Source organism: Zophobas morio, unplaced genomic scaffold (genome assembly GCF_036711695.1).
Source record: "Zophobas morio isolate AGI-343-1 ecotype UQ-CSIRO unplaced genomic scaffold, CSIRO_AGI_Zmor_V1 ptg000010l, whole genome shotgun sequence".
Classification (NCBI taxonomy): Eukaryota; Metazoa; Arthropoda; class Insecta; order Coleoptera; family Tenebrionidae; genus Zophobas; species Zophobas morio.
In genome coordinates this window covers 7,833,998-7,852,336 of record NW_026972115.1, presented here as the reverse complement: position 1 = coordinate 7,852,336, position 18,339 = coordinate 7,833,998, and the positions used below count along the sequence as shown (strand labels likewise).

Sequence of the window (18,339 nt, the reverse complement as noted above, 5' to 3'; positions counted from 1 at the left end):
CGTCCCGAACTACACAAAGTGGAAATGTACAAGACTGGAAGAGCGACAGTTGTGATTCATTGAAAAGAGGATTAGAAAACGAAAATTTTAAACAGCTTTATATACTTACCACCCCAATTCTAGCTCTAGGTAATTTGTCACAGTTTTTAAAAGTATTTAAAAATAAATTTAGTCCCTACTCAAGTTCTTAGTTTGGCTGTGGTTTGGTTTTCTGGGGAACCGCCATCTGTTACAAATTTCGGGAACCAAAACCGTGAGTTTGTCTTTGTACGGTTTTGCATTAGCTGGAGTTTATTTTTTCCGTTCGTATATATTTGTTCATTAGATCATAACAGTTTGATTTCCGTCACGTTTTGTTCGTTTGTAGCTTTTTATAAAATCTGTTGCTATTTTCCCGATTTTTTGTGCGTTTCAAACGTTCTTGTTGCCGTTTGTCTTGTCTTTTTGTTTCATGGCGGCAGCACCTGTCACCTGTCATTTTTTCTTCTGTCTGTATTATTTACAGTCCCAGCTGTGTGCATCCGATGTGATATGTTTACAGTGCAATAAAATGCACACTCGTTATCTCTGTGTAAATACGAGATAAGCTGTTTGTCGAAATGGGTTTCGAGACGGATTCTCCAGTTCACACAGTTTGGAAAAGTGACCGTAAGTGATATAACCTCAATTATCTTAAGATGGTCGGTGTCGGAGTTTTCTCCGTTAGCAAATTAGACATGGAGGCGTGTTGTAATTATCTTTATCCTCCTTCAGTCGATTTCTTGAAGTGTACGTACATCTTGCGTTGTTTACATTTGGCCCCCACGGTGTGCTTGTAGTGTACCGGATGCAGCTAGCCGCCCCCGTGCCCATTCCGATCATAAGCGATGAGGTGCCCCCCGATCTGCCCAATTACCTGGGACGAGATTACCATGGAGCCATCTCGCACGTTGAAGCCCAGAATCTCCTCAGTGCTCACGAAAACGGGGCGTATCTGGTCCGAAGCAGCCCCTCGGCAAACGGCAGGTTCCACACTTTGAGTCTCAAGTGAGTTCACCGCCGACACCCTCGTTTCATTTCTTTCTTTTTTTTTTTTCGATCGGTTCTCAGATTTAATAATAAAATTCATCACTACAAGCTTTTCTATGACCCCAACTCGGGGCTGTATGTTCGAGAAAAAAGATACGATTGCGTGCGGTCGCTAGTCGCTGATGGACTAGTTACCATGTATCTAGAACTGAAAGCCCCCATGATCTTGCAGAGACTTGCCACCGCCAATTATCAGGAGAGTCCTTATATGACGCTGAATAAGCGCAAACTGAGGGCTCTGACGAAGGAAAATGCCAAGTAAAATTGTGGTAGTTTTTAAATATGTTGTTTGATCGTGGTTGAATTCTAGAAATAAGAATTACATGACAGACGCAAACATTCCTCAGAGTATTCCATTAAGTCAACAGATATTAGGACCTAATTTTCCCGAGAAATACGAGAAACAGCATTCTTTTAAACTGACGACTTTTAAGGGTCTTAATTGGTGCGAATTGTGTGGAAATTTTCTGTGGGGCTTTACCTTCCAGGGAAAGCGATGTGAGGACTGTGGAATGATTGCTCATGGTGAGTATTTAATTTTGTTGTTTGGGTTCAGTGACACAAGCGCTAATTGGGGACAATAATTGTATCATAAGCAGTAGAGATGGAATGTGGTGGTCAATTTAATTATGGCATCATCGTTATGTCATGTCGCATTCCGTAATTGCTTTACATTGTAATTTTTATTTTATTTTGTGTCAGATGTAGGCATACAATTATTTGCATATGATAAGATCTTTGTTTACTGATAGTAAATTCTAGGACCGATTAAACGTAATCGTTTTTCAAAAAGTACTACAGTTGCTGATTGACGTAGCAAGTATCTGAAATAAGAGGATTCAAACTGTAATAAAATTTCCCACAGTGAGTCATTAGACGTACACTAATATTGATTTATAAATGTGCAATTGTGTTTAATTTGCCGTAAACTGGTATCTGATCGTAATATTTACGTCAAATGATCAGTAAATAAATAAATAAAGGCGTCTTATCTTTTTGACGTACACGTTTATATAATTCATGTTATTTCTAAATTTGGATGTTGATATTTGAATATTGAATTAATTTACCTACTTTTTTATCAGTTGGGTGTGAAACGCACTATTTTTTATCAAATTAACAGTTAATAAGGAAATTTACTTTCACAATGTCTTGATAAAGCAACGGTCCAAGTCAAATTATTATTACAAGTATAAGAGCACCAGGTTTTATGTACAAAATTTGATAAACTTCGTTTCGTTTATGCAGTACGATGCTCCGAAAAGTTTCCCAATGATTGCGTTCCCGATCTCAAATACTTACGAGGCGTTTTTGGAATCGAATTAACAACGCTTTTAACAGCACACAATGCCAAATTACCGTTCGTAGTGACAAAATCGGTAGCGGAAGTTGAGGCCAGAGGTCTGACAACCGAAGGAATTTACCGCCTGAGCGGATTCGCAGAAGAAATAGAAGCCATCAAAATGGCATTTGACAAAGGTATAGCATGCGGATGCGCCGGTGAAAAGAATCAAATCATGTAATTACAGACGGCGAGAAAGCAGACTTGAGCCAAGAAAAATATCCAAACATCAACGTGATAACCGGAGCGTTGAAGTCGTACCTGAGGTTATTGCCGATACCTCTTATTACTTTTATCGTGCATCCGCTTCTGATAGACGCGATGCGTAAGTTGCTGTCGTTAGAACGGATCTTGTGACTTGTTTTTTTTTTTACAGAACACAAAAATAACGATTTGAAAATATCGTCGATTAAACATGCGTTGAAGTCGTTGCCAAAAGCTCATTATGACACTTTAAAATATGTGGTTGAGCATTTGCACAGGTATTTTTGTCGTTATTGTAATCATTTTATTGTTGTTGCTTTGTAGGGTATCTTTACATTCTGCCATCAATAAAATGAACCCACACAACCTGGCCACGGTGTTCGCGCCGACGCTCATTGGACCCATCGAATCCACAAGCGACGTTTTACCAGACATGACAAGTGATATTTTATTAATTGAAACTATGATAACGTCGTGCGAAAGTATTTTCAAGACTTGAGCAGAAAAAGACAAGCTTTATAGAGTTCTTTCATAAAGAATTAAACCAGTATCAGTACTAATTTATGCATAAACATGTCGTTATCATTTTCAGCACTTGGTTTTCTGAATGCACGCGCCTTTTATACTAGTGAAAATGTGATTGTTTTTCTTGTGATACGACCAAAAAGATATTAGTGGATAGTATTCTCTCACTGCAACCAACATACTTTTTATTATTTTAACAGTGTAACGGTACATTAAACTTTTTTATAACAAAGCGTGTTTAATTGGACAGGTAGGGATTTCTGTGTTCCGTGTAAGTACACGAATAAGGAGTACCAGTGGAGCACCTTATATCAGATCTGTGCTCTCCTATAGGATGAGTGCTGAAGTATTTGTAAGTTACAGGATACCCAACGTTACCACACAAATTTCTGTAATCTCGCGCCGAAATCAACAGACTGGGGTGTTTCCGGGGACCTTTGCAGTACACCCAGAGATTTCTTAGTAAGCTAGATACGGCTATGGGCAGTAAAGTGTGGAACAACATGTATGAAAATAGTGTCGACATACTTTCGGTTCTCTGTCTTTCTCTTACTCGTTGTAATGTGCACTACATACTAGTGTTATCTTCGTCTAATTCTAGCGACTGTTCACATTGGTTGATAATTTGGCGCACTGATTTAAAATGGTATAAAAGAGAATCATAACTCGAGTTTTTTAACAAGTGGCAAACGAAAAGTTTCTAAGCAATCTCCAAAATGATTTGTAATGTTAAGATTAAAATATTACACGGACAAGATCGTTGGAATAAATTTGACTGTCGACTTCAATTTACCAGTTTTGCTTCGTGTTGCAAGCGGACTTTTAAATTAATAATTTTAAATTTGCGCTATTGCCTTCATCAATTATATTTTGTGATTATCTAGTAATCCCTGAGAAATGCACTGATTGTTCATGTCGGGATTATTAAAAATCTTTGTAATATTTTTGCGAAACAAAAGAATTATTAGATCTTTCTTTGCATACAACACACACTCTGTAACCCATTTTTAGAAATTCTATGCAATTTAAACTTATAACCGTGATATAAATCTTATAACCTAAGAAATCTCTTAGAACAAACTGACAAACACCGGAGATTGTATGAATTAAGAACCGACTTGCGCTAGCAGAATTTAAGGGTTTACTGCGCAAAATCGTAAATTGCTAGGTTTAAACAAAGACCTACAAAATCATACTCCTGCGTTCCCATGCTGTAAAAGAAGATGGAAAGCAAAACGCATAGTGTACATGTTGGCCAAGAACGTATGTTCGCTTTTGCATAGGATCACCGTATCTAGGTTACTAAGAAATCTCTGAGTACACCTTTCCATTGACAAATTGGGAACTGGAACCGCTACCGGTCGAAATGCAGTACCAGTTTTGAATAATTGACATCCTATTTGCGTAACAGAAGTCTCTCTTTCTTTTGAAAGACGATTTGCGTAGAGTACCGGAGCAGGAACCGTCCACTTGGGAAATGGTACCTTTGCATTTGTAAAAGGCCCCATCGCGCACAATCAGTTGTTTATCTGTAAATATCTAATGTAAAAATTTCAGAACCTGCTTATATTTTCATGGAGACCTTTAAACGTGGCGACTGTAGTACCTTCTTCTCCGAATTTTATTCTGAATGTAGCTCGCATTTCACGCACTGGTCTCAAATCATCATGCACCTGCTGAGAAATGGTACTTCCTAAATTGCCGCAACCACCAGATGTGCTACTAGACTGAACGTTGACTTTCGGTGTGTTAGCAGAGTTGCTCAGATATGGATTAAGGCTTGCTAAATTCTGCTGGACTCGTCGAGATATGGTGCTCCGTAGCTTATTAAAAATACCCAAACTTTGCCTAGCCTTTAGTTGTATGAGGCGGTTTAAGTTTTGGACCCAATGGCTCCAGATTTTGTTGTCGGCTACAAAAATAGTTTTGTGTAGGTGACCTTTCTGGGCTATATAATCTTACCTCCAGCGCAAGTGAACTATAAACAGCAGATTGATAAAGTGAACTAAGTATGTTTTGTTGGATGTACTTACAGAATAGAGAACTGTTAAGAGAAGTAGTCGTGAGAATTTCATTGTAGCAGTAGTAGGCAAAAGTACACCTGTCGAATAGTAATTGCATATGGCATACGACCCACTAGATAGATAACGTTTGAAGCGTTATACGGCCGTCCCACTCCGGGTTTTTAAAAATTTTTGACAGGTACGAAATGTAGCATAACCTCATGAAAAATTTAAGTATTACAATTGTCATCGTGGTCATTGTTAACAAGTAAATATTTTACGTGTTGTGATAACCCAAACCTCCCGCCTTAAACTGATACGTGAAAAAAAAAAATTGAAAGCCCGCGAAAAATTCAAAAATTTGGCCTTGGCTGTGATCGTCGGACAAAATGGAACCTTACATTGTGTTTTTGAAAAATCGCGGGATGCGTTCAGATGCAAATAGTGGACTCCAATGTTGGAAAAGTACCGCTAAATAAAACACAAAATATATGGAGGACACAAAATTATTTATTCCTCCACATCTACTGACAAAAAAAAAAAGAAAAACAAAGCTGCGACTAAGATACGCAGGTTGAAGACCTTCTTAGTGGATGAAATCAAATTAAACGTTCTGAATCAATGCAAATATTTGAATATCACAAATTTACCCCAGTTCACGATATTATGAATTCTATCGTACTTCCCCGGCCCTTTTCCCAGAGTGGGATAACGTTAGGAATTAGCTACGCGTGTTGGGGAAACTGTGGCGTCGTTGTCGTTACGATTAATTGTAGTTAAACAAAGGCTTTCCATTTTATTAACTACCAAAGCAACTAAACTTAACCTAGCTAACTTACTACGTGGTTTCATTCACAACAACAAACCAAAAGTGACGTCTCTCCTACCTACAAACCAACCCTCTACCAGAAAAGAACTAAACGTGCACATGGTTGCCTATGTTTAACGATGTTCTTGATTCAAATGCTATTTCGCGCCGTTGGTTTTTTTTTAGCACGAAATTTTAATTTAAATTTGGTCACCACACTATTAGCGGTCATTTTACCAGATAATCTAAAAAGACACATTTACACAGATTCCCGTTTCTGTTTTTTCAAAATTTTATTTTAAACGAAAACAATCCTTAAAAACAACATGTGCAGTAATGTCGCCAACAAAATAAAACTATATTTCTCAAAAGTCGACCCTGTCGAGCGCATAAGACTGGAATTTTTTTCTTCCGTTAAAGTACACACGTAAGGCCGCTCGCCGGAACAATGCACATCAGAACCATGATCGTCCAATTCCTTGGTAAAATATTTATAAGTAACAGGATACGCTCTACTTTCGCACAGCGCCTTGTAGTCCTCCGCAGATACCAGCAGCGTAGGCCTGCCATCCGTACTTTCACATTTACCCTTCCCATTGCTATAAGCAAAGTTGACACCACCGCCGGTCGTAATGCAGTACCAGTTATCAACAACTGCACTAACAGTGGCGTAACAGAAATCTTCTTTTCTGCTGAATTCCGGTTTACGTAAAGTACCAGAACAAGAACCGTCCGTTTGTACAATAGTACCGTCGCATTTATACATAACGCCTTCACGAAAAATGTACTGTGTATCTGTAAACACATACTTTACTGACAGTTCAGTCGAAATACCACAAGTACTACCTGGAAATGTGGCAATGGTCGTACCCTGTTTTCCTAATTTCACTCTAAACCGGAACTCCATCTCGCGAACAGATCTAAGATTTTCGTGAACTGTTCGTGATATTTGGGCGCCTAAATCGTCCAGGTTTAGGTTGCGTCTTTCAAAGTTGGCGTGATGGTCGTTGGGGTCATCGCCCAGTACTGCAATCACTCAGTATGTTGATCACTTTATGCGATAGACTTACCTTTCGTAGAAAACATCTGAAACATGGAATTACTTGAGTGAATTTATATTTTGAGTGATAATACTTACATGTAGAAAAAAAAATAACAGAAGTGATTTCGTGGGCATGTTGTGAATGTTTGTGCAGAGAAGTTCGACGGTCGAATGTCTGTTCTGTTGCACTTATTCAAGGATTACTCATTGTTGTGGCGGTACGGAATTCCCTATGAACGTGCAAACTTTCAGCAGATTTTTGTTTGAAGTAGAATTTCTTCATGGACAAATTGTGAATATCGAAATGTAAACTTCGAAAAAGCGAATTCAAACACAAAAAACTAATTTTAAGGTAGACTGCTCGCCGCCGTCAGGGTAATCAGATCAAGCGGGAGGTGTTACAAGTGTGACGTCGAAAATGGATTTGGGATTCTAGCGAAATCAAAAAGAAGGGATTGTGACTCGAGCAAACTAGAAGCTCTTTGTTGCATTGTAAAAAAATTAAGGGAAGAAAACATAAATTAAAAAATGATATGTCGTCAACAAAAGGTCACTCTCTTGGCAAAACAGTCTTCTGATTTTTCTCTCACGCGAAATGACGTTATTTGACACTGGTATTGAAATTTAACACTTGAGCATATTGCAACTCTTTTATTCTACTTTATATATTTTTTATTAAATTCATTATTTTACATAAAATCGTGCACATTTGCTTTTAGTAGTCAAGGGGATTATTGGCGTCATTTGATTCTAGCAAATCCTCATGGTACACACACACAGCCTGCATCGATTTTTGGTCGCAGTGAAACCCTGGCTCATCCACCGGACCATCGGGATAATACTTGTAACTAGCCGATAAAGCTTTCCGACTACACAATGCGGTGAGACGGTCTAGCTTCATGGACATGGCGTGATAAGAGTCGGTTTCGCACAAGATCTTGTTGCTGTAGTAGGTCATGTAGATAGGTTGTGAATCCGAGGTCACACATGCATGTCCCCGGATCTTCGGATAATCGTTAGTGTAGCAGTTATCCACAAAGGTCTTTTTCTGGAACTTGTGCAGGCTTCCGCTACACTGTCCGTTGGTTTCAGATATCGTTCCCGAGCACTTATACAAGTTGCCGTTTTGAACTATGAAAACTTTTCCTGAAATTGATTTATGATTTGTGTGACCAGAGTTCCACGTGCGAACTTACCACTAGGATGGAACGTTGCGACGGTGTTGCCATCTATCCCTTTGGTCATTTTTCCCTTGAATGTGACCTCGGGGACAAATTGGCCGTCGGGATGGACGATGAGTTTGATGTCGTTGGTTTTTCTGAACTCTAAGGCGAGGTTTGACACACCTACAACATAACATAACGTGTGGGATTTGAAAAGCAAAAATATTTAATATAAGAACCACTGCGTAAAGTCCAGTCAATCCAGGGTCAATTTTTGGGTAGGCAGCGGTAACTTTTTTATTAGTAATGTTCGGCCGTAAAGTTGCACATAATTCTATTATTTACAAAAATTTGTCAGGCGCATCGTTAAGGAGGCAAATTTTAAAAATTAGTGTACTCCTTACAAAATGAAACCTAAAATGCTGCCTACCCAAAATTCAAACTGATTGTACAACAAATAAAATTTGTCTCACTATCGTTGAGAGCCATCGTGATGGTTTTGTGGGGTGTTCGTTGTTTCCCAAAAGGATAGTCGAAGAAAGTGCGTCCTGGAACAAAAAGCGTACACACTTTTATAAAACTAAAACTAGGTCGTTACCAATAGGTAGTCCTCCGTGTGGGCTAAGCGGGACTTCCAGTTTCTGCCCTGAACCTGAAATTTTTGCTCAAATTTTGTTTTCGTAACTATTTTGAAATTTTACCGGAAATCTGGTTAGTACCTGGTTTCCTGGAGACTGAAATGAAATAAATGATAGTTTACAGAGTTTGTAGGAAATAGAAGTAGAAAAATTACATTGTCGGAAAAGATTTGCCGGCGGGGGTGACGACGGACGCGAAGTTGGAAAATGGTACATCGGGTGATTAAAGGCGTATTGACCTGAAACTTACGGTACAAATGAGTACTTTTTCATAAAAATCACGCTTTACCCTGAGGTCGATTAGGAGCAACTTGTGGCTGCTGCAGCGGAACGTTGTAGTTGGGGGCTGCCGAGTAATATAAAATATCAGAAATTAGAAAGTTTTTTTCTTTTAGTTACGTTTTTCAAGCTTAAAGAGTTAAAAATATACGTAAATAAATAAGAAGAAACCTGATGGGAGAAATTGTCCACTCTGGGGAAAATAGGAAAACCCGTGCGGAATTTGATATGAATTATAATAGTTGTAGCCTAAAATGCAAAATAATGTAAATTTGTTCTTGTTTCAGAATTCAAGAAGATACCCATGTTAAATTGCTGTTGAGAATAGTGGGAATCTTGATGCGACGGCTGAGGATAATGCACTTGATGTGACGGCTGAGGATAATGCACTTGGTGTGACGGCTGAGGATAATGCACTTGATGTGACGGCTGAGGATAACGCGGAACTTGATGTTGGGGCTCAGGATAACGCTGAACTTGATGTAGGGGCTGAGGATAATGCGGAACTCGATACATATGTTGATTAAAAGCTACAACAACTTTATTAATTTTGTACATATATTCGGTGTTCGCGTACCTGGAAAATTTGGCGGAAATCCATAATTCTGTAGATTTATAGATGGCATCGGTACACCTATTGGCGCAAAATTAGATGCTAGGAAAGGTGGAGCAACATTCGATGCTAGTGAAGGTGGAGCAACATTCGATGCTAGTGAAGTTGGAGCAACGTTCGATGCTAGTGAAGGTGGAGCAACATTCGATGCTCGTGAAGTTGGAGCAACGTTCGATGCTAGTGAAGGTGGAGCAACATTCGATGTTAGTGTAGGTGGAGCAACATTCGATGCTAATGAAGTTGGAGCAACGTTCGATGCTAGTGAAGGTGGAGCAACATTCGATGTTAGTCTAGGTGGAGCAACATTCGATGCTAGTGAAGGTGGACCAGCATTCGATGCAGTATTAAATATAGCAGGTGGTAAATTTGCCTCGATAGGCGCTTTTAATTGTGGTGTGAGTGTTGACGGAACATATAGCAACTGTTTTGGTGTTGATGCAACACCGAATGTTACATCTGAAGCTCCTGAAGGTTCTATAATAAAAACAAACAAAAGTATTGTTCGATTTTGCGACCCATTATCGAAATGTGATTTTTTTATTCGTACGGAGTGCAAAATGTGCAATAATTTAACTTCAGTGGCATCTTGTATGTTATAGTCATCTCTAAAAAATCAAAATCAATAAATTCTTTCATACCTTGGAAAAGTGGTATGGCTGGTGTGATAGTCTGATAGCTCTTTTCTGAAACATAATTATGTAGTTTTATTTAACTTATGCTCTTGATTTTACTTAAAGAAGCGAACGACGTACGTGGAACTTTGGTCACTGTAACTGAAGGTTGTGTCATTGAAAAATAAAAGCCAAAATTTGCCATTTATCGCAAATTTAATGTCACAACACTCTTCCAATTCTTTCCAAAAGTTTTGAACGTAAAGTTTATTATTAATTCTCACATACCTGCGAAAGGTTCATTTGTCACTGTAAACGGAATGGTGTGGTGGGCGGTGGTCATTTGTAGTGTCTCTAAATTAGGACAATTATGTATTTTAGCGCATAAGTGACATATATATCAAATCTATGTTAAGGTTAGTAAAAACTGAACTTTTTTTGGTTGTATGACTTAAAAACTCACGAAACCCCCCACACAAAATTGCATCCCCTATTTTACCCTCTTAGGGGCGGAATTTCCAAAAATTCTTTCTTAATAGGTGCTTAAAACAAAATTCATGTTTCTAGTTTCAGTAGTTTAAGCTCTACGTTGATGAATTAGTCAGTCTGTCACTAACTACAGTTACAAATGCTTTTATATATTAAGATTATTAGTTATACCTGGAGGTTCCGTAATTTCTTCGTGAACACCCGTGCCAGTCTGTATCGAAACGTCCATTTCTGAAATAAGTATATTCATTTCATTTTTAGTTGTCTGTATTACAAATTCTCACATTTAAAAATAAAGTAAAAATAAAAATAAACCGATGAAAAGAGTAAATGACTCGTTTCGTCTTTATTATCGTCGTAATAAGGCCCCTTCAGAACACAATACATTTTTAATGCTTTTAGTCTGGTTTTCAAAGTAACTTTTGAAAAGTTAAAATTTTTAAAAAATTTGACCGGTTTTTCCAAACATACCCTTTTCAAAAAAGTCATCATTTCAAGGAAAATACACCGTTTTTTCAAACAAGAATACGGTTTGGTTCAAACAAATTTCCCTTTTAAAAACATTTAAAATTAGGAATTTTACCTTGATTTCAAAGATTTTACACTGTTTAGAATTTTGTACTAGTAGGCCCCTTGAGAACACAGCTACTTTTTAAGGAAAACACCCCGATTTTCAAGGGTTAACAGAAAAGCAGAAAAACCGTGAAAAGACTCCCGTTTTTAAGATATATTTTAAAATTAACATTTTTTAAAGAATTTGCTCGGTTTTTCTATTGGGGGCTATTTCAGCGCACATATGAATACTGTTTCGTCCAATCGTCAGAATGTTATTACAGCATGTAAAAATAAATAAAATAAGATAATAATGATACATTAAGATGTAATTATTTAAGATCCCATTAGAAGAGTAAAAACATCTCCATGTTTATAAATTCCTTCAATTGATAAAGTTTTCCAATCATGTGCATAAATACCATATGGACCATTTGTTTCAGGTCTAAGATAAGGACTAGGAAAAGGTTTTACTTCTGTAGCTTTTTCCTCTTCTTCCTTATATATTCTCATATATCCTTTACGGATAAAGTAAAATAGATCGAGATATCTAATAGGATCTTTGAAACAATTTTTAAATTTAAAAATAACTCCTTCTTTCATTGGATAATTAAATTTAATTTCTATTTCATCATTGTGACTAACTTTTTGATTAAATATTTTTTCATATCTCTTTAAATTATAAAGTGTACCTAAAGTAATAAAACCTGAAAATATATGGTCTAGATCTTTTTGTAATTCTTGTATAAAATGTTGTGATAATTTTTGATAGCATAATATAATGAATAAATTTAGTTTGTGTTTGTTTTCTCTGATAAAATCTTCAGATAATTTTTGATATTGTGATATTGCACTCCAATCAACTTTATTGGCAAAATCTTTTATAAAATCTTCAGATAATTTTTGATATTGTGATATTGCACTCCAATCGAGTACATTGTGAAACTCTCTAATAAATTCTTCAGATAATTTTTGACGGAATGATACACATTCCCAATCAACTTTTGATCTAAATTCTCTAATCAAATCTTCAGATAATTCTTTATTAGCAGAAACATAAAACCAATCATCGATTTCATTAAGTCAAGTTTTCTCCATTCTTTTTCTTTATTAAAATCACATAAATTACCGAATATACCTTCGACATCGGCTTCACTTGAATAACTTGAGTCAGAGTCAGTCATTTATTTAAAAAAAAATCATATGAAAATGATCACAAACGATTAATTAGTTTTATTATTTGATCGATAAGTCCACATTTAAATCCGAAAACTGTCAAGTCAAATTTATCAGATTTAACTAATGTATTCGAAATATCATCAAATTCATAATACATTTTATCTTTAAAGAAATATAAATTTCTATATCTGAATGCTCCGCTTATATTTGGAGGTATTCCAGCAAATAATTCTGAAATAAGGCCATTTTTCTTTGATCTAAACAGACACTCATCAAACTCAATGTACAAGACTTTATCATAAAATATATATGTTTTTCCAGAATAAGTTCTAAATATTGCATCAATTCTTTTTCCTTTTGGTATTCCTAAATTTTCAATAGATCGAGCATTATATCCACTTTTAACATTAAAACTTGGAAAATCAATTAAATAATATAAATTTTCAACAACTATTAAAACATCACCTGAAGGTCTTTGATAAATATGTGAAATTTCTTTAAAATCATCTGGCAAAAAATATAAATAATCTTTAATTAATTTCGGTTCTTTATCATAAAAAAAAAGCGGGTGAAATAATTGAACAAATTAATAAAGATGTCGAACCAGAATCGTCTTCTAGTTTATCTTCAACTCATAAATCGTCTTGGATGGATAAATATTTTTTACCACTACCGTCAAATAATGAATCTGTACTAAATAAGCTAAGCTTAAAAAAATTAAAATCTATTGCAAAAAAACAGGGCTTAAAGAACTATTCAAAATATAACTCAAAGACTAAATCAGTTCTTATACGGCTAATTCTAAAAGAAGAGTCGGATGCTGGAGATTGGCATAGAAAATTAAGCAGGGTTAGTATTAAAAAATTAAAATCAATTGCTAGCAAACTAAACTTAAACATAAAGAGAAATAGTAAAAAAATAGATCTATTGAATCAAATTTCAGATAATGTAAACAATGATAATTTAAACACACTTCTTAATGAAATTGAATTGCCAAGTTTAGAAGAAATATTGAAGGAAATATTAGAGAAATCGACTCAAAATAAAACGTTGAAAGAACTAAGAAAACTTGCCAAAGAAAAGAATATCAAAGGTTACTCAAAAATGAAGAAAGCAGAATTATTACAAAAAATTGGTGAGGAACCTTTTGCAATCGAAGATGATTATTTTACAGAGTTTTCAAAAAAATCTAAATTTAAAATAATAGAAACAAAAGCTGAATACAGCAAAAAATGGAATACACATAAAGTTTACTATAAAATTATATTATTGAAAGATGAAGAAGAATCGTTAGAGTCCGATGTTTCTGACATAATTATGAAAAAAATTACTGTCATTAGAGAGGGTTTAAATGAAATGATTGAAATAGTAAAAGAGAAAACAAAATTCAAAGAAGGAGACTTATTAAATATAGTAGTTAACCACACCCATCTTTGGACACCTATTGCCACCGGATTATCAAGAACTTCTGAAATTGATAATTTATTAAACAAAATTCAAAGTATCTTAACTTCAAATCAAGATTTAGATATATACACTTGTACATTTAATGTAGAAGTAGTTAATATGCCTAGAGGTGCCACTAATGCGAAAAGATTGTTAAATATAGCAGAAGACTCAAGAACAAAGAAAAGTATAACACAAATAAAAAATAAAGATAGATTATGTTGTCCAAGAGCCGTTATTGTTGGATTAACTTATCATACAAACATTATACTCGGTAAGGAATATAATGATAATGAATTAAAATATATAAGAATGGGAAGAAATTTACAAACAACTTTAGCTCAAGAGCTATATAATCAGCTTGGAGAATATAATGAAGATTATTTTACCTTACATGATATTGCAAGTATAGAAAAAGTATTAAATATTCAAATAAAAGTCGTAGCAGCGGAATGCTTTAATTCCATAATATATTCGGGGCCCGAAAAAGATATAAAAATATATTTATATAAAAATGGAAATCATTTTGATACAATTGGTAGTATGACAGCTTTCTATGGTCAATCTTATTATCGTAAAAAATGTGATAAACCATATCAAAACAAAGATAAACATAAATGCAAAACAAAGGATAAAATATGCATAATGTGTTTCAAATCTAATCACAAAGAAGACTCTGCTAAAAGAATATATTGCGAAAAATGCAATAGATACTGTTTTAATCAAGAATGTTTAGAAAATCATTCTGAAGTTTGTGAAAGATTTCATAAATGCTTAAAGTGTAATAAAATACTCAAAAGAGGTGATAAAATGGTTGACGAAGGTAAAAAAATTATTAAAGAAGGAAATAGATTGATTCGTGGACTGCGGAGCAGCAGTCCGAAGGGACGACTCTGTCCACTCATGAAGGCGAAGCCGATTTGTACAAAACCGAAAATGATCCAAAAATGTAATAAAATGATAAAAAAAGGTAACAAAATGATAGAAGAGGGTAGTAAAGAACACAAATGTGGCTGGGAAAAATGTAGAAATTGTTATAAAGAGGTTGAAATACGTAAACATAAATGTTATATGCAATGGAAGCGGCAAAAAGGTGGAATCTGTCAAACTAAAATAAAAGACGGTAGTAAAGAATACAAAGTAAAAGGTTGTAACAATTGTGATAGAAAAGGTTGTACAGTAACTTTTCCTGATAAAACAAACAAAAGAGTAAAATATCACATTTATCAATGTAAAGAATGTAAAAATTGCGTTAAAATACCAAGAAAGACTGGCAGGGCCAGCCCAGAGTCGAAGACGAAGAACGAAAACGGTTACCAATGTCTTAATTGCGGATGTTTATTTAATACAACTAAATGCTCTTACACACAAAAATATTTATTCTTTGATTATGAGGCAATGCAAGAAACGGGTAAACACGTACCTAATTTAGTTATATCTCACGATTTTTACGGTAATGTTGATTCTTTTAAGACTAACACAGATTTCTGTAAATGGTTAGTTTCTAGAGATCATAAAGGATACACAGCTATTGCACATTATGGCAAAGGTTATGATTCTTACTTTATTCTAAAATATTGCGTTGAAAACGGTATTAAACCTTTCTGCATATATAATGGATCTAAAATAATGTTAATGGAAATAAAATCAATTAATTTAAGAATTATTGATAGTAGTAATTTTGTTCAAGGACCTTTAAAAAACTTCCCCAAAACATTCGGCCTAAACGAACTTAAAAAAGGTTATTTTCCACATTTTTTCAATACAACAGAAAATCAGAACTATATTGGAAAAATACCAAATACAAAATACTATGGTGTTAATTCTATGAGAGAATGTAAACAATGTTATGGTAGCAGTAACTCAGTAATGCTTCGTGAGCTAAGGGCGAACTCTAAGGTATGCAGAGATGATAGTTGTCGCAATCACTTTTTAGAATGGCATAAACAAAAAAGAAAAGAAAATTATTTATTTGATTTTAAAAATGAACTTTATGATTATTGTAATTCTGATGTGGATATATTAAAAAGAGGATGTCTTGAATTAAGAAAACAATTTCTAGAAATAGCTAACATAGATCCTTTTAGATACATTACAATTGCAGGTGTTTGTATGGCTATATATAGATCAAAATATATTAAGAAAGATACAATTGCAGTTGTTGATAATCTAAAAAACGATCAATATTCTCAACAATCAATTTCTTGGTTAAATAGTTTTCATAATCCAAATATAAAACATGCATTAAACGATGATGAAGTGAGAATATGTGGATCAAAAGTTGATGGCTTTGATGAAAAATCTAATACAGTCTATCAATATCACGGTTGTTTTTGGCATGGTTGTACAAAATGTTATAGTTCAAATTTTATTAATAATAAGAATAAAACAACTATGGAAGATCTTTATGAACAAACAATAGAAAGAAGCGAGCAAATAAAAAAAGCTGGCTATAATTTAATAGAAATGTGGGAATGCAATTGGATTAAATCTAAAGAATATAAAGAAGAAATGAAACAAATTAAAAGCAAATATAAAGAAATTGTAGAACTTAATCCTAGAAATGCGTTCTTCGGAGGAAGAACTAATGCTACAAAACTAAAAGTTAATGGAAAGAAAATGAAATATATAGATATTTGTAGTTTATATCCAACAGTACAATGTTATGATGATTATCCAGTTGGACATCCTACTAAAATATTCAAACCTCCTACGTATAATTCAAAATGGTATGGTTTAATAAAATGTGCAATTTTACCACCAAGAGGTTTGTATCACCCTGTTTTACCTGTTAAAAATAAAAGGAAATCTGGCGATGAAAAACTAACATTTCCATTATGTCAATTGTGTGCAAAATTAAATAATCAAAAAGATAAATGTACTCATACGGAATCTCAAAGAATTGTCAGAGGAACCTGGTGTACAAACGAAGTAAAGAAAGCAATTGAAAAAGGATACAAAATAATAACTATTAATGAAGTTTGGCATTTTGAACAAAAATCGAGTTATTTGTTTAAAGGATATGTAAAAGCATTTATGAAAATAAAGTTAGAGACAAGTGAATGGAGAAATGATTTTGAATCAGAAGAAGAATATAGAAAAACCGTAAAAGAAAATCTAGGTATTGAATTGGGTAAAATAGAAAATAATCCTGGAAAGAGAGCTGTTGCAAAAATCTGTTTAAATTCCTTATGGGGTAAATTTGGTCAAAGACAAAATATGGGGAGTATGTTACAGATATTAAGAGATTTTATGAGATCTTATTAGACGACAGACTTGATAATATACATATCAATGAATTAAACGAAAATATGTTACAAATTGATTACAAGTATAAAGGTTGCTATGTAGAAAATGATTTCAATACCAATATATTCATAGCGGCTTTTACAACCGCAAATGCTAGACTAAGATTGTACGAAATGTTAGACATATTAGGAGAAAGTGTAATATATTATGATACAGATAGCATTGTATATATAGATAATGGTAAAAACACTGTTAAAACAGATTGTCTATTGGGAGATTGGACCGATGAATTAGGTAAGGACGTATGGATTGCTGATTGGGTATCAACAGGTCCAAATAGTTATTGTTATAAAACTAATGCAGGTAAAGTTGTTTGCAAAATTAAAGGATTTACATTAAACTATGAAACGTCCGAAAAGATTAATTCCGATAGCATGAATAATATTTTAGAACACAAAGACAGTAAAATTAGTACACAATATAATCGAATTACCAGAGATACTAAAACTAAAGAACTTTTAAATAAAATAGAAACAAAGGAATTTGGTTTTGTTTATGACAAGAGAGTTATTCTCGAAAATTTTGATACAATACCATTTGGATATTAATTCTTTTAGTTGCTAATTAATAATCCTTTATTATTGTTCCTGGGTTAAATAGTTCATAATTGGTTATTTGTCGCAGCACACGAAAAAATAGAAGAAGAACTTGTTATACAGAAGTACGCTCAACGCGGATTTTAAATTTACCCGCTCTTAATCTTAGTTCCAAGTTCAAATTCACAACGAAAGTTGGCGTAGGGGTAGGTGCTAGTAGTTGCTTCCTTGTCTATGGTTGCTTCTGTTCTATGAGTTGCTTATGTTTAACCTCATATTCTGGGTGTTGTTCCAAGGTACGTATAAAAACATAGATAAATTCGAGATAACCACCAAGTTTTTAGATAAAAAGTTCGAAAACTTGGGCAAATTCTTTAAAAAATGTTAATTTTAAAATATATCTTAAAAACGGGAGTCTTTTCACGATTTTTCTGCTTTTCTGTTAACCCTTGAAAATCGGGGTGTTTTCCTTAAAAAGTAGCTGTGTTCTCAAGGGGCCTACTAGTACAAAATTCTAAACAGTGTAAAATCT

At 34.4% G+C, this 18,339-nt stretch overlaps 4 protein-coding genes across 5 annotated transcripts; 2 read left to right on the top strand and 2 right to left on the bottom strand.

The window, feature by feature from the left end:
• Window positions 1–321: 321 nt before the first annotated feature.
• On the top strand, window positions 322–3,371 carry LOC135126385 (beta-chimaerin). Of its 2 annotated transcripts, none has more exons than XM_064052403.1 (8): window positions 322–648; window positions 819–1,026; window positions 1,090–1,326; window positions 1,379–1,593; window positions 2,317–2,547; window positions 2,598–2,735; window positions 2,787–2,892; window positions 2,939–3,371. In XM_064052403.1, the coding sequence occupies exons 1-8, from the start codon at window positions 600–602 to the stop codon at window positions 3,111–3,113; spliced, it is 1,359 nt and encodes a 452-aa protein (XP_063908473.1). In that variant the 5' UTR covers window positions 322–599; the 3' UTR covers window positions 3,114–3,371. The 2 variants fall into 2 exon arrangements, with proteins under 2 accessions (XP_063908473.1, XP_063908472.1); XM_064052402.1 differs by lacking the exon at window positions 322–648 and adding an exon at window positions 655–768.
• A 2,301-nt stretch (window positions 3,372–5,672) lies between these two features.
• Window positions 5,673–7,383, bottom strand: LOC135126386 (uncharacterized). Its single transcript, XM_064052404.1, has 4 exons — window positions 7,089–7,383; window positions 7,021–7,036; window positions 6,797–6,976; window positions 5,673–6,745 (listed from the first exon to the last, which is right to left on the bottom strand). Exons 1-4 carry the CDS (start codon window positions 7,125–7,127, stop codon window positions 6,249–6,251), a joined length of 732 nt encoding a protein of 243 aa, XP_063908474.1. The 5' UTR covers window positions 7,128–7,383; the 3' UTR covers window positions 5,673–6,248.
• Window positions 7,384–7,699: 316 nt separating this feature from the next.
• LOC135126065 (uncharacterized) lies at window positions 7,700–9,673 on the bottom strand. The gene is made up of 10 exons (XM_064051856.1): window positions 9,650–9,673; window positions 9,389–9,602; window positions 9,244–9,321; window positions 9,083–9,139; window positions 8,949–9,032; window positions 8,857–8,889; window positions 8,754–8,807; window positions 8,629–8,703; window positions 8,189–8,338; window positions 7,700–8,138 (listed from the first exon to the last, which is right to left on the bottom strand). The coding sequence occupies exons 1-10, from the start codon at window positions 9,671–9,673 to the stop codon at window positions 7,708–7,710; spliced, it is 1,200 nt and encodes a 399-aa protein (XP_063907926.1). The 3' UTR covers window positions 7,700–7,707.
• Window positions 9,674–16,356: 6,683 nt separating this feature from the next.
• Window positions 16,357–17,954, top strand: LOC135126064 (uncharacterized). Its single transcript, XM_064051854.1, has 4 exons — window positions 16,357–17,158; window positions 17,200–17,505; window positions 17,575–17,673; window positions 17,896–17,954. Exons 1-4 carry the CDS (start codon window positions 16,357–16,359, stop codon window positions 17,952–17,954), a joined length of 1,266 nt encoding a protein of 421 aa, XP_063907924.1.
• Window positions 17,955–18,339: the final 385 nt, after the last annotated feature.

Coding starts and splice junctions, on each gene's coding strand:
- LOC135126385 (XM_064052402.1), top strand. CDS start 678: ATGGTCGGTGTCGGAGTTTTCTCCGTTAGCAAATTAGACATGGAGGCG. Junction 769..818: donor TTCAGTCGATTTCTTGAAGT/GTACGTACATCT, acceptor GTGTGCTTGTAG/TGTACCGGATGCAGCTAGCC. Junction 2,736..2,786: donor GCTTCTGATAGACGCGATGC/GTAAGTTGCTGT, acceptor TTTTTTTTACAG/AACACAAAAATAACGATTTG.
- LOC135126386 (XM_064052404.1), bottom strand. CDS start 7,127: ATGCCCACGAAATCACTTCTGTTATTTTTTTTTCTACAT. Junction 6,746..6,796: donor GACCATTGCCACATTTCCAG/GTAGTACTTGTG, acceptor ATGTGTTTACAG/ATACACAGTACATTTTTCGT.
- LOC135126065 (XM_064051856.1), bottom strand. CDS start 9,673: ATGGATTTCCGCCAAATTTTCCAG. Junction 9,322..9,388: donor GATTCCCACTATTCTCAACA/GCAATTTAACAT, acceptor TTTGCATTTTAG/GCTACAACTATTATAATTCA. Junction 8,890..8,948: donor GGCAAATCTTTTCCGACAAT/GTAATTTTTCTA, acceptor ATTTCATTTCAG/TCTCCAGGAAACCAGGTACT.
- LOC135126064 (XM_064051854.1), top strand. CDS start 16,357: ATGGAAGATCTTTATGAACAAACAATAGAAAGAAGCGAGCAAATAAAA. Junction 17,159..17,199: donor CTGTTTAAATTCCTTATGGG/GTAAATTTGGTC, acceptor AGTATGTTACAG/ATATTAAGAGATTTTATGAG. Junction 17,674..17,895: donor TATTTTAGAACACAAAGACA/GTAAAATTAGTA, acceptor TATTTGTCGCAG/CACACGAAAAAATAGAAGAA.